We start from the raw sequence: 12,967 nt of genomic DNA on the forward strand, positions 1-12,967 counted from the left end.
CGGTGTGTAAGATGACGGGAATGGAAAGTGCTCTCTGGTCAGCAGCGGTGGTGGAGATGCTAAGACATGCGAGCAGGAGGGAGGAAGGAGGCATCGTGATGGGTCTAAATAAAGTTGCTGCTGATCCCACTGGTGGCCCTTTGGCTGCGGCCGTGACGCTGGTAAATAGACAAGTGTTTGCTGTGGCAACACGGGCGAGCAGCGAGGTGGTCTCCCGTCGCTCTGATCAGTGACGCTGACACATCAAAGACACATTTGCTGCTTTGCAAAAAAAAGGAATGAGACCCGAGGCGCCTCTGTCTCACACACACACACGTGCGCACACTGTTACCAGTCACATCCACGGAGGGCACATGAGTGGAGGTATCTTTCCCCGATGTAATGTCTCATTGAGTGCTGAATGGCTCGCATCTATTGGCTCTCTGTCTTCCATGTTAGTGAGCCAGTGAGAAAAAGCACGTACTCAGAAGGGTGGGGAGGGAGGTGTGAGGGGGGAGTCGGGAGGGGAGGGGAGGGGGGGGTCTGGTTAGTCACGACTCCTCCGCCCAGCAAATGAACATGAGCAACAGGGCGAATGTCCGTCCCCTGCCTCCCTCCTCTCCATCGCCGCTCCTGTACTGCAGCATGGCGCTGACCCGGTTGCCAAGGTAACCTCTGGTGTTGATTGGTTCACTGCTACCTAGTGATAAAGGCAAATTAGGAAGGGCAGGCAGGTCGTGTAGTGTTTGCCATTTTCAAAGTGGGTCACAACAACACAGAGCAAAAATGTGGGAGACATAAGTTGAAAAAAAAATGATCGCCAACAGAGGAGCATTTTGGAGATGTTGCCTTTTGTCTTTCATTTCTAAAAACATGCATATTTTCACTGATTCTGATTAAAACTACATTTCTATCTCAATATTGTAAGCATGCAAATCATTAGATGAATAATTGAGGGCAAATTAACATATCTGGATGGAGATCCATCATTTCCACTGGATTTGCTTGCTTTCATTCTGCTCAGTGTGAAAATCCTGATAAATTTATCTGATCCTGATAATCTTTTTTTTGTGGACACATAAAACCCCACAAACAGTAACACAAGGACAAATGAAAAAATATCATATCCTCATCACAAAAACAAGCGTTTGAGTCTTGAGTGTGTGATGTTTATATCAGAGACACCAGTTGCTTCTGAAAAGAAGCACCGACTCGCTTGCTCAGCAGGAGGCACGAAGGGAAGACGGCGTCTGAGGAGGAGTCTGTGTGGGCGCGTTGAGAAACGTCGCCTTTGAGCGCACACGCAGAACAGGGACACGAACATCTGCACGCCACCACAGCACAGACTCTACTGTGGCACGAGCCGTGCTGCGACACGGCTGAGACAAGTGAGGAGCCTGAAGACATTCCACACGGTGAATAAATGTCAGTGCAGTGGAAAAAAAGGCCCTTTAACTTGTGACTGGATCATCTTTTATTTTACTGCTGTGAAAAATGTCTCAAGTCTTCGGCCTTCACATGCACAACCCTGTTCTTTAGTCACAAACGTCTAAACGTAACGGTCTGCTCAGCTTGGCTCTCGCAGCTGCAGGAGCAGAACTCAATGAAGCAAAGCCTATACAGACCAGTCCCAATATGCATGCAATCATCCAAATACAACCAAAACAAATACAAGAGCTGTGAGACATTTCATTTCTACTAAACATTCTGCAAGGATAAAAAAATTAAAAAAAGTATTATCAAGAACAACGGTAGAGTAAAGCGGGGCTTAATTACCTCTGATTAAGTAGCAAGTGTGATTGGTCAAATGCAACATGACAAACTAATCCACAGCCATGTGTGAAGGTCATTGAGCTCAGTCGCAATTAGATACTGTGCAAACTATGTGTTCAGTTTTATGGCAACCAAAATGTACCGTAAAATGTTCTTATCATTTTCGTCCTGTTGCCAGAGTTCGACCCTTCAAGCTGTGTTCTAACTTTTCAGTGTATCTTTCAAGCGGTATATATTGCAATTTTTGTAACTCTGCGGCGGCTTTATTGTCAGTGATATGGTCGAGTTCTCAGTGACATTTATTAATCTGCTTAAAACAAAGACAGAAGCCGAACTGCCGCTATTTTGTGGCCATAAGAACACAAGCGTTAAAAGGAAAATAAAAAACGTTCGAGGGGAGAGATCAAAGCCTGGGCTGTTGAGGCTTGTTGGAACTAAGCCTCTCGTTAAGTGGAACATGAGGAAACTGGCATCCTGTGAAATGAGCAGAAGGGAAAGGTGTAATTCAACTCGTTTGTTATGGATCAATAACTTGGCATCGAAAAAAAACCCTGGAAATTTCTTGTCCTCTACAACCTCTTCAATCAAGATCCTATCCCGGCATTTCAGCATCTTGGCTCAGCGTCCTGACGGTGTGTCATCGTGGAGGTTCGGGATCTGGCGTTATAATCAGGCTGTTAGCTGAGGTGGATGCGGCGGCTGCTCCCTGCTCCTCCTGCCAGCGTCGGATTCATCACAGACCTCCATCGTCACATCGTGCACAGATGGAGACGCGGAGGATAGAGTCCGCGATGCCAATGAGTGTCTATCACCGTGTTGACAAAACCGTCAGCGCAGCAACGATGGGGCTGAATTGTGCGACTCTACAATGAGATTTACAGTATAGATTTGACTTAATCTGTAATTCTGTAGAGGCCATTCACAGGCAGGGAAACATAACGCATTACCTCATACTACTCGTTATTCACTTCCAAACCAGTTCACTTCCAACAGTGTTGGACTGGTGTCGAGACCGATCAATACCCGTCGCCTCTCCCGCTGGCGTGAATCAGCTACTTTCTTTTTTGCAATTTTACTTTAGGAGGTTAATGTTTTAAGGGGTTTCTTAAAATAACTGTTTGTCTTGAGAAATGACAAAGGTATATATTGTTACAGGAGTTAAAGAACTTCTTGATAAAATGTTCCAGTAAATGTATTACTGAAACCTTATACGTTTGCATGCAAAAAATGTTCATAATTGGAATGAATTAATTAGAAAGGAACCAGTCTTTGCCAAGTCTTGTAATTAGTACAAGACTGGATCTGTTTGGCCTGTATTATCTGACATGTATCAGCATGTCAAATATCAGCATCAACATTTTATGACAGGAGAAATAAATACATCCTCATTTAGCACGAGTCCCTGTTGTTCTGAGTTCTATAAGATTTGCCATTTTATTCCATTAGACTCATAAAACATGAACAAACCTTACAAATGTTACAAAATGAACAACAACAACAAGCAGAACCGCTAACATGACACAGGCTTACAAAGTTACAAGATTAGATAACGCGAACCACTAACCACAGCCCGTTCTCCTTTGTGCTCATAGGGAGGTTTCTAGGCCTTAGTGATGTAGCCCTCCTTGATCAGGAAATCATAGATTTTGCGTGTTTTGTTGACGTCGATCTTGATAAGCGACCTGGCCTGAGCCAGCCGCAGCCCGCCCTGTCGCCTGCACTCGTTCAGCAGCGCCTGCTTGTATTCCAGGTAGGCCCCCGGCACCAGGCGCACAACCTGGCATAGCTGCAAGCACAAAACAAGCACCAGGGAGTAAGACACGTCGCCTTATTCTCGCCTCGGTGGGCTTCAAAGAAAATGCTCCTCAATCCAACTACGTCTGAAACGTTGGTAGAATAAGAGGGAGTTTGGCACGTCCAATGTCCGCAACGCGGCGGCGTGGAAGCATTGGTCTGTCCACCCGAAATCTAAACAGCTATTCAATTGATGTCATAGGAGGAATCAACACGACTTGTGGTGAGCCTCTGACTTCATTCAATTAGCGCCAAGTAAAAGGTAAAAGAAAAACCATGGACAATTTATAACCATTTATCCAGCTGCACTTAACAGGATTTTACCTTAAATGCATTGGGGTAAGATTCTTGCCTCAAGTACAAACCAGTTTGCCTTTAGAAGTATTTTTGGCAACATATGAAGCATTCATGCATACGTGAAGTGGTTCTGCGCGACGCTCTGAGAGCAGATAAAGGGGAGTCGTACCTCTTTCTCGCGCTCGTTGAGTTTCTCTGTCCCCGGCAGCCCGGTCAGATTGAGCGGAGGGGCGCTGCGCCTACCTGTTGCTGTGGAGCAGAAATTCAACAACAGTCAAACGGACATTCGCCGCACGCCGGCGTTGATCTGCACTTCAAGTAACACCACAGCGGACCGACAACATGCAGCTCCATCCTCTGCTTGGAGGAAACAGAGGAACAAATATCTACAGCGAGTACATTGTGCAGCGCACTTCCTGTTCGTGCTCCAGTGGCGAGGGAAAGGCAGCTCGTTTAAAAAGGGGAAACTGCAGGATAAATATGAACGTTGGGGCCTATTTTTAAAAATGTATTCACGGAGGAGCATCAGCATTAAAGTGACTGTGCCAGGGGCCGCGTGGAGAGAAGCAGCGTACCTGACACGGTGATCGTCGTGACAGCCGGAGTGATGCCGGAATCTCTGTAATCACAAAGTGAAAGTCAAGCGTTGGCGTCTTATTCACGCACACACGAACCCCCCCCCCCCCCTCCCCCCACCCACCTCCTCCCTTTCTGGGCTTTGTTCGCTGTTCTGTTCACTCACTTGGAACATCATCCAGAAAACCATGAATCATCGCATACAAGATGCTTTGAGGTGGAATAATTAGAGGAAGTTGGTGACTATCCAAAGACAAACGCATCATTAAAAAGAATAAAAATACCAATGAGACTGGAGGTTTAAGGAGGATGCACGGCAACATAAACGCCTGCTCCATTAGTCTCTGAGCGGCTGTGTGTGCGCGATGACGCAGGTTGGCGTCTCGGAGGAGTGCGTCTACCACACCCTGGACACCGGGCCCAAAGTCTCACATTGCAGCCTGTTTGCTGAGCCACTGCTGGCAGGCTCGGCCGTCCTGGATGTACTGCAGCACGTCACACAACATGGTCCGCTTCCGCCGCTCCTCCTCCCGCAGCCGCTTCACCCGCTCGTACACTTTGGCACCTGAGAGTTGGTCACACACACACACACACACAGAGAGGTCAGCACAGACGCACACGTGGGCTCGGGGTGGCGAATGATACTCAGAGAGCAATGATGGGATCCAGGTGAGGGGGCTCGGTTTTAATGATTTAGAATGGCTCAATTTGCTGAAATCATACATCACGTAAATGGAAATATTCAAGTTTTAATAATTCTGTCAGCAACTCTCTGATCTCATTCCATGTGTAGCTGATATGACACCTCACTAAAAGAGTTCTTTAGTGGGCCATGCATACATAAACCCCAAATGACTCAAAGACCCATTTCACTGCTGCAACGCTGCATATTTTTCTTGCTTATGCATGAAACTTTTAAAATGAAGTTTTGTTGAACAAAGGAATAAAAAACGGGCAAAGCAAACTCACTGCAGAAAGATTTGATCCCGGCCTTTCTGTACTCCTGCAGCCTGCGGATCTCTCTCCTAAGCTCAAACTCCACTGAAAAGGAAAAAAAGGGAACAGCGTTTGACAAAGACTGCTAACAAAAAAAGCATCAAGTTTCACGAGTTCATACAAGTTCCAATCAATCAATACTCACATGGCAGAGTGTGCATGTTGTTGGCGATACGGACAAATTGAAAAGGTCAATATGCTTTTCCACTAACTGGAGCAGCTGGTTAGCTTAGCTCAGCACAAAGTCTGGAAACAATGGTAACCCTCAATTTAAACAACTCTTGCTAGACGGTTATGGTAAGATGTGGAGGTTAGGACATTTAATTGGGCAGTGAGTCTCACATTTTTGCAAATGTAGTTCGTTTTTTGTTTGCAGGGAGCGGAAAAGCTTTAAAGAAACCCACTGTGCACTACGTCCTCGGCACCAAACCACAAAGCGACACAGCTAGAGACGAGCTGGGGGACACCGAGGAGCATTTAGCAGATAAAGACCCAGATATTTCCCTCAGGAGCTGGTAGAGACCAGGGGATATTGACTTTCATATATAAAAAGCTGGAAACAGAAACAAAGCCTCGACCTGTTTTCGCAGCCCCCAAGTGGTTAAAAGAAAATGATTGCAGTTTTACACCGTATTTCAAAATGCCTAAATGGGAAAGCAACCATTGGCTGTTATGCAATAGATAAAGAGCGGTATCAATGCTACCAGAATATATATAAAACAAACTTTCACTTAAATCTGAATGAATTTGTTGAGTGACATCATTGTTTAACAAGTGTGTTGTGTGGCACTTTCAACCGTTATCAAAACTCCAAATGGAAGAATAACTTGTTAAACAGATGGAGAATCTACAACTAGCTGATCTGGTCATACTGGAAAAAAAACCCTCACAAGTTAACACAGTTCATGTTGGTTGTCCCTTTCATGTTCAACCCATTTGTACATTCAAATACACAGTGATGGGAAGAAAAAGGGTCACTTTGGAAAAAACGATGTTTCGATTGATTGTGTGTTTGTGACCCTCAGTCTATCGACGAGCACTGAGCCGGATACTGACGTGCGTGACTTTCGATGAATTTATCATGTTCAATCGGTCCAGCCACTCTGGCAAATCGTCTCATGACATCATACAGCTCCTGCACCTCCTTTGGGTAACATCGCTCCAGCACTGAGGGAGAGAAGGAGGGGAGAAGTGAGCGGGCCGAAGATACAAACAAATATAACAGGAAATTTGAACAAATAATCCGAACACCAACACACCAAAGCCTGATGGGATTTTTTTGTGCATTTGGGGAAGTTCAGTAACTTTGTTTATTTTATTTTGCCTGACTTTCCACATACTTCATCAGCAACTCAAATTCAACACTAGATTGAAATGCCTGTGAATAATACTTAACTAGTATTTTCAAAGTAAGAGTCATTTATAGTAATAGTACTATTTTGAAACTGCCGAGCAGGGATTTTCATAACGGATCGTACGGGTCTATGTTTTATCATTGCACACCAGGCTTTGTAGGAATAACACATCAAGCAGAACGCTTTGAACTCTGATCAAGATGCAGTTTTTAAGCCAGCTATTAGCGTACCAGTCGGCTTTTCAACGGAGAGACTCCCTGATTCCTTGTAAACACATACTTGGTACAATTGGTTTCTAAACTTCTTCTTCTTGAACTGTTATTGTAAAGAATGCAATATCTACTTATCCAACAACAAAACAGTCCCCGAGGTTTCATTTCCAACAGAAGGCATTTCAGTGTATTGTAGTGTGTCAGTCAGAGCCAAGTGTTTTGAATCCAGCTATGTTTTGGATTCATTTTCCCTCCTTTTACAAATACAAAGCCCGCTTTAAGACCACAACAAGAATATGTATCAAGCAACCTAACTGCATTAAAAAGCAATTTGCAACCAACCATTCAGCTCTGCATACACACTCCCTCTCTGAAACGATCGTACTGTTCGCCTCAAAGCATCGCCCGTGTTGCTGAGTAACAGACAAGTGTCACGGCCAGAGAGGACAGCTGTTGTGTGGGTGTGAGAGGACAGGGTGTGTTTGTGTGTGTGTGTGTGTGTGTGTGTAAGTCAAGTTCCTTCATCGGGCTCTTGCATTCAAGTGCTAATGAGCAGCTGGCATCTCGGGCGAAAAACATGAAGTCATGCTCTTAAACAGAAAACAATGTTGGAGGCACCGATGAGGGACTTGTATGTGACTGCGCACAAACACTAACTGCAAACTGAAGCACACGAACTGGAATTGTTTAATGCAACGAGCCCATGCAGGACATCAGATGGACCGCTGCCCTAAAAACAACAAAGGTGGTCAATCTGCCTGCGGCACTTACTGAGACATGATACCGTCAGCCTCCCGGGCTCGGAAACTGCCTCCATTAATGCATGTGACACACACACACACACACACACACACACACACACACACACACACACACACACACACACACACACACACACACACAAGGTACGGCCACACGGTCTTTGACAGTCTCCATGACAACCAGTCTGCAGCTCTACAGCTACTCAGAGTTCCCTTTTGTCTTGAAAGTCTGCAGAGATAAGGGGATGGAGGGAGGAAACGAGGGAGGAGGTCTAACCGGACGCTGGCGGGAGCATAAATAAAACATGAGGGGAAGAGGACTGCAGGACTCGCAAACAACAGACAATTTCGCTGAGCAACAAGTGGAGATGTAACGACGGGCGGTGGGGTTGTAACTGGTTAAAAAGAAAAATACATAACATCGCTCGCCTTCTCTCTGACCTCTGGTGCAAAGAGCCCAAAAGATGCAAAGAATTACATTACTGAGCCAGCAGCTCAAAGCCAGCCTTTTGAAACGTGGATCGATAAAAAGCCCCCTGCCCTTCATTCATTACGGCAGCAGTGCTCACCGCACAAGGGTCTTTTCTTAGAGAGGCAATCACGCAGAGGCACACCGGCAAAAAGGAGACAATTTGCAGCCTCGATCGTAAATACGAACTCCATCAGTTGCCACATTTAAGCTCCCGGAGGGACCGTGGAGGTCAACGGTTGTTGTTACGCTGAAGTTGTTTTGCATCATGCATCCATAGAAACCCCAAGCAGCGATCTGGCTGCTGGATATCAGATGCCTCACTGAGTTGCAAAGAACACGGCCACGAAACAAGCCAGTGCGAGCCAGCTAGTGAGTACTTACTCTGGAACTTCCGCAGGTTGATCAATCCGTGGTCTCGGATGACCCTGAGGGAAATCGAGATGTCATTTTTAATTTGAATTGCCGTCTCTATGACATTAAAACGTGGCATTCAGCCATATGGAATAATCTATAAAGTCATTGTGACATGATAAATACAGCTGTCTTTTCCATAAGAGGAAAGAACAAGGAAACACAACGGAGGGAAAAGAGCCAAAGAGAGCGAAACATGAGCCGGCAAAACGCCATCAATATTCAGAAGAATATGTTTAAATGGGTTAGGGTTAGGGTTATTTACATTTGCGAGTAGTGAAAACCTATGCCAATTAAGTACACTCATTGGGTAAACTTGGCAATACCTTTTGTAACCTTATACAGTCTCTTGATAATAATCTGCCTTCATGAAGGAGAGCTGTTGATCCCATTAAACTGTGCGCTCATTTGGAAGGATTGTTAGAATCGTTTAGTGTGACATTATTGTTTCTCTGAAATCCAAAACACAAAATGTTCAACATACCTATTCTGGGGCTTTTAAACATTTTCCCCATTCCCAAAATGATTCAGACTTTGAATAGAAGTAAACCTACGTGCCTTACATTAACCATTTTTCCATGCTGCGCTTCTGCCATCATAATGAACAGCAGTGTCATGAGACCTCTCTGCATGCCATGAATGACCTGAAGCTTGAAATCAGAGCTTTAAAAAAAAAAAAGGCTTAAATATGCAATTAGAATCACGCTGCTGAACAATTCCAGTCTCCCAGGACTCACATCTTTAAAGTGCTTATAACAAAAATAACAGTTTAGGAATTAGAACTATATTAGCATTTCATTTGAATTCATTAATAATAAAAAGGCACAGATAGTGGTTCAAAATTCTTTGGCTTGTACATTTGTATTTAGTAGGAAATGCTCTTATTCAGCCTGAAAGCAGAAAAAAACTGAAGGAAAAGAGGCTTCATAAGTGCAACGTAGAAGCTTAAAGTGCCATCTACTGACAGACAGGCGTCATCACAACGTCCCAAATACACCCAATGCCCATTATGTGTCATTTAATGAAGAAAGAAAATGACCTACTTTTTCCTTCGCTGTCTCTCTTTTAGTCTTGAATGATAAATATCAACAACTGAAAGCTTGAGTGCTGAAAGAGAAGAATATACAGTAAAAGTAAAGTATATAATTCAAATCAATTCACCATTTTTTTTTAGATTTTACAAACCACGTAGAATGTCCGAATCATCGTCCACAAAGTCGATGTCTTTCAAATCCCACTCTGCATAGTTGTCAAACTCCTAAAAGACCGTTAAAACATGAATGTACATCATCTGGTTTGAATTTTTTTTTTAGATTTGAAAACAATTTATGAATGAAATAAAACGCTGGGAGATGACAATAAGAGCATGAGTCACGGTTTCAATATCATGAAGTCATTTGTAGTTTTTATTCATGTTGACAGGCTGTATTATTAGCACGTAGATGATGAAGTACAGACACATGCATCCCCTCACCTCCATGAAGTCTGCTCTAGCAGGCATGTATCCAGCCATGTCTCGAGACAACACAGAGTCGAACGTAGGCCGCGGAGGATCATCAGTGGCTGTAAAAGCACAGCTATGCAGTTAATGCACATCAAGGTGCTTTTGTGTCGTGTATGACAACAGGAAATCTGCCTCCAGTAAACTCCTTCCAAGACCTTTATTTCTGACTACGTACAGCAGTCATAAGACTAAATGAACTCTCACAGTGCAATGTTGTTCGAGCTCTCAAACGTTGGTGGGAGATGGAGACCTTGAGACTTCTACAAAGTTCCGTAGTATGCTTAACGGGCATACTAAATTACTAACTATAAGTCCTCCTTTGGAAGCCCATAAGCGATGCCACGATCATTTGCAAGACCTATTCCGATTATAATTTCACATTAAGGCATACAGATGTGTAACGGCAACACATAACTAAACCAACAAATATTAAACATCTGTTATTATTCTTGCTTTGATGCAAGTGAAAGACAAGAACAAAGAAGGAAGACAATACGCACTTACGTTTGAAAGGAATAGCGCCCTCTGCAAAGCGGGAGTCTTTTGTTTTCCGGAGGCTGAGCAAGGTGGAGGAGAACAGCGGGTTATGGATGAAATTCTTCATATAGTGGCTCTCGCATTCCTCCTTGGTTTTGGTGCGCATCTGATATGCCACATCCTGCCTGCAGGAGACAAATGTCACAAATAAAAACTCAGAGAAATACGTCAAGACCGCTAAATCCTTGTTTGAAATGAAAGCTCAACAGATTTATTGTAATTGCAAAGTATTTGTTCAAAGAACAAGTTCATGACACAACGTCTTAAAGCGTTGTCACAAGTGAGTTTCCAGTAAGGAGCAGCTGACTGACTAAATTGACAAAATTCATATTTTGGCCTAGAAGTTTCTCCACGGTGGGGCTTTACCTCATTTTATCACGTGGTGTGACAACAATATGCAAGTGGTTGTCTTTATATGGAGAAATGTTTCACATTCCATCAAACAACTAATAACATTGAGTTCAGGTCCTCTACAGATTTCATTGTAATAAAATAATATGAAGGAGAGACGTGCCATTCAGACAGGCATCGGCTGTTAGGTAAAGATCTCAACAAGCCCCTACCTTGCGATCAACACGTCGATGATTGACCAAGAAAATGACTAACAAGCTACAGGTGACAAAGCACCCACCAGTTTCCAAAGCCGCAGTCCATGACGGCTTCCAACAGGGCCATCTCTTCCAGGGCCGTCCACCCAGGCTCCAGCACGGGGAAATCTGATGTCTGTATCGGGAGTAGAGTGTGGATATATATATATATATATATATAATATATATATATATATATTATATATATATATATATATATATATATGTGTGTATACACAGTGAGAGCGCGGTCAGTGTCTAGCTGGGAGAAACATTTTTATTTATTTCACTCACCATGATTTCATATTTGTGATCACTCTCGTGCTGCTTGTATTCAAATCCTCTGGTAAAACACTGAAAAAAACAAACAAACATTTTATTTCAGGCCATGAATAACCAAGAGCCATAATGCCACATGCTTATGGTCGATAAGGGCTCACCTGGAGGCAGAGTAGAAAGGGAGAAGGTCCACATTCTGCACACTTGATGTAGGGCTCAGATAGAGAAGATGAGCAACCTTTGCACGGTGGTTTATCAAAAGGATCATCTGAAACGAACAGGATTAATCGTTAATCACTGCCAACTAAAAAGAAGAGCATTTGCTATGATGAGAAAGTGATCACTTGCAAGCTAAAGGCCATTAGTACAAAGTAGGTCAAAGCGAACTAGAGCCGAACGCTTTTCTTCGGCTGTAACTGAACAAATCACCGCATAGGACGGTAACGTTAGCCTTGATGCTAGCTATGCTAACGCTGCTGATAAAGGGACACTAGTTAGGTTTAACTATCTCGGCTTCCCGATCGTTATGTCTGAACGTGATCTCACAGTAAACTCAAACGATATGTTGCTTTAGCAAAAACTGACATGCACTGAAAAGGTAAACATAGCTAAGTATGCTAGCGCTAGCAAAGCAATGCTAGCTGCAGTGGAGCTGATGGCAGTTATCCAGGAGTAATTTAGGAAAGCAGCGACATGTTTAAAGAAAAGTTGGATATACTTGTCCGTTTATAGCTTGTCTATAATAATTAAATGATCAAAACTTACTCCCAAAAGATTGCAGGCGGTCCATAAGACAACAAATTCTAATACCAAAATAATGTTTGTCTACTTCTTCTTCTTTAGCGTTAAAGGTAGTTGATGACATCAGCGCATTGCTGCCCTCCTCTGGAGGACCGCTCAGTTAATGTGTCACAATCTTAATTTAATCCAATTTCCCATTATTTCACGTCTCAGTACCGACCATATTTCAGGTAAAATGTTAAATGGCTTCTCTTTATCTATTCAACCAAATGCAGTTCCCACCATCTATTTTGCCATAATTTACCACAACAAATCAAATTTATTTTTTGTGATACCTACACATGTATTATAAAATAATATGTGGTAGAGAGGTGAACAGTATTTTTATTTACACTCCATTTGGGTAATGAGAACCAAAGAAAGTAATTTATTTAACTGACTTAATGCTGAGCAGCAAACATAATCACTGCAAACAAAACATTGTTTGCTTTGATTTGTCAGACCTATTTTAAGGAATGTCGTACAAGTCTGGATACACAAAATGTTTAAGTTTGTTTTTATTTCAACTCTGATTATCAGATATTTTTATCAATTTGTTTAAGCCTATTCGTGGTATATTTACATTGTTTATAACCCATTTACTACATCTTCATCTTCATTTCTGTCTTTTATTAAAACATAGAAATCAAAGAA

The 12,967-nt window shown here is 43.1% G+C and overlaps 1 protein-coding gene across 1 annotated transcript; it reads right to left on the bottom strand.

Moving 5' to 3' along the window:
* Positions 1 to 3,160: 3,160 nt before the first annotated feature.
* On the bottom strand, positions 3,161 to 12,571 carry tada2a (transcriptional adaptor 2A). Its single transcript, XM_040192097.2, has 15 exons — positions 12,299 to 12,571; positions 11,695 to 11,801; positions 11,549 to 11,608; positions 11,299 to 11,390; positions 10,635 to 10,792; positions 10,101 to 10,189; positions 9,812 to 9,884; positions 9,670 to 9,733; positions 8,597 to 8,640; positions 6,472 to 6,582; positions 5,389 to 5,460; positions 4,852 to 4,984; positions 4,419 to 4,462; positions 4,013 to 4,092; positions 3,161 to 3,538 (listed from the first exon to the last, which is right to left on the bottom strand). The coding sequence occupies exons 1-15, from the start codon at positions 12,396 to 12,398 to the stop codon at positions 3,353 to 3,355; spliced, it is 1,413 nt and encodes a 470-aa protein (XP_040048031.1). The 5' UTR covers positions 12,399 to 12,571; the 3' UTR covers positions 3,161 to 3,352.
* Between the last annotated feature and the right edge of the window lie 396 nt (positions 12,572 to 12,967).

The sequence above is a fragment of the Gasterosteus aculeatus genome, chromosome 1 (assembly GCF_964276395.1).
Source record: "Gasterosteus aculeatus chromosome 1, fGasAcu3.hap1.1, whole genome shotgun sequence".
NCBI classification, from domain to species: domain Eukaryota; kingdom Metazoa; phylum Chordata; class Actinopteri; order Perciformes; family Gasterosteidae; genus Gasterosteus; species Gasterosteus aculeatus.

Coding starts and splice junctions, on each gene's coding strand:
- tada2a (XM_040192097.2), bottom strand. CDS start 12,398: ATGTCATCAACTACCTTTAACGCTAAAGAAGAAGAAGTAGACAAACAT. Junction 11,609..11,694: donor CCTTTCTACTCTGCCTCCAG/GTGAGCCCTTAT, acceptor TGTTTTTTTCAG/TGTTTTACCAGAGGATTTGA. Junction 9,885..10,100: donor CTAGAGCAGACTTCATGGAG/GTGAGGGGATGC, acceptor ACGGTCTTTTAG/GAGTTTGACAACTATGCAGA.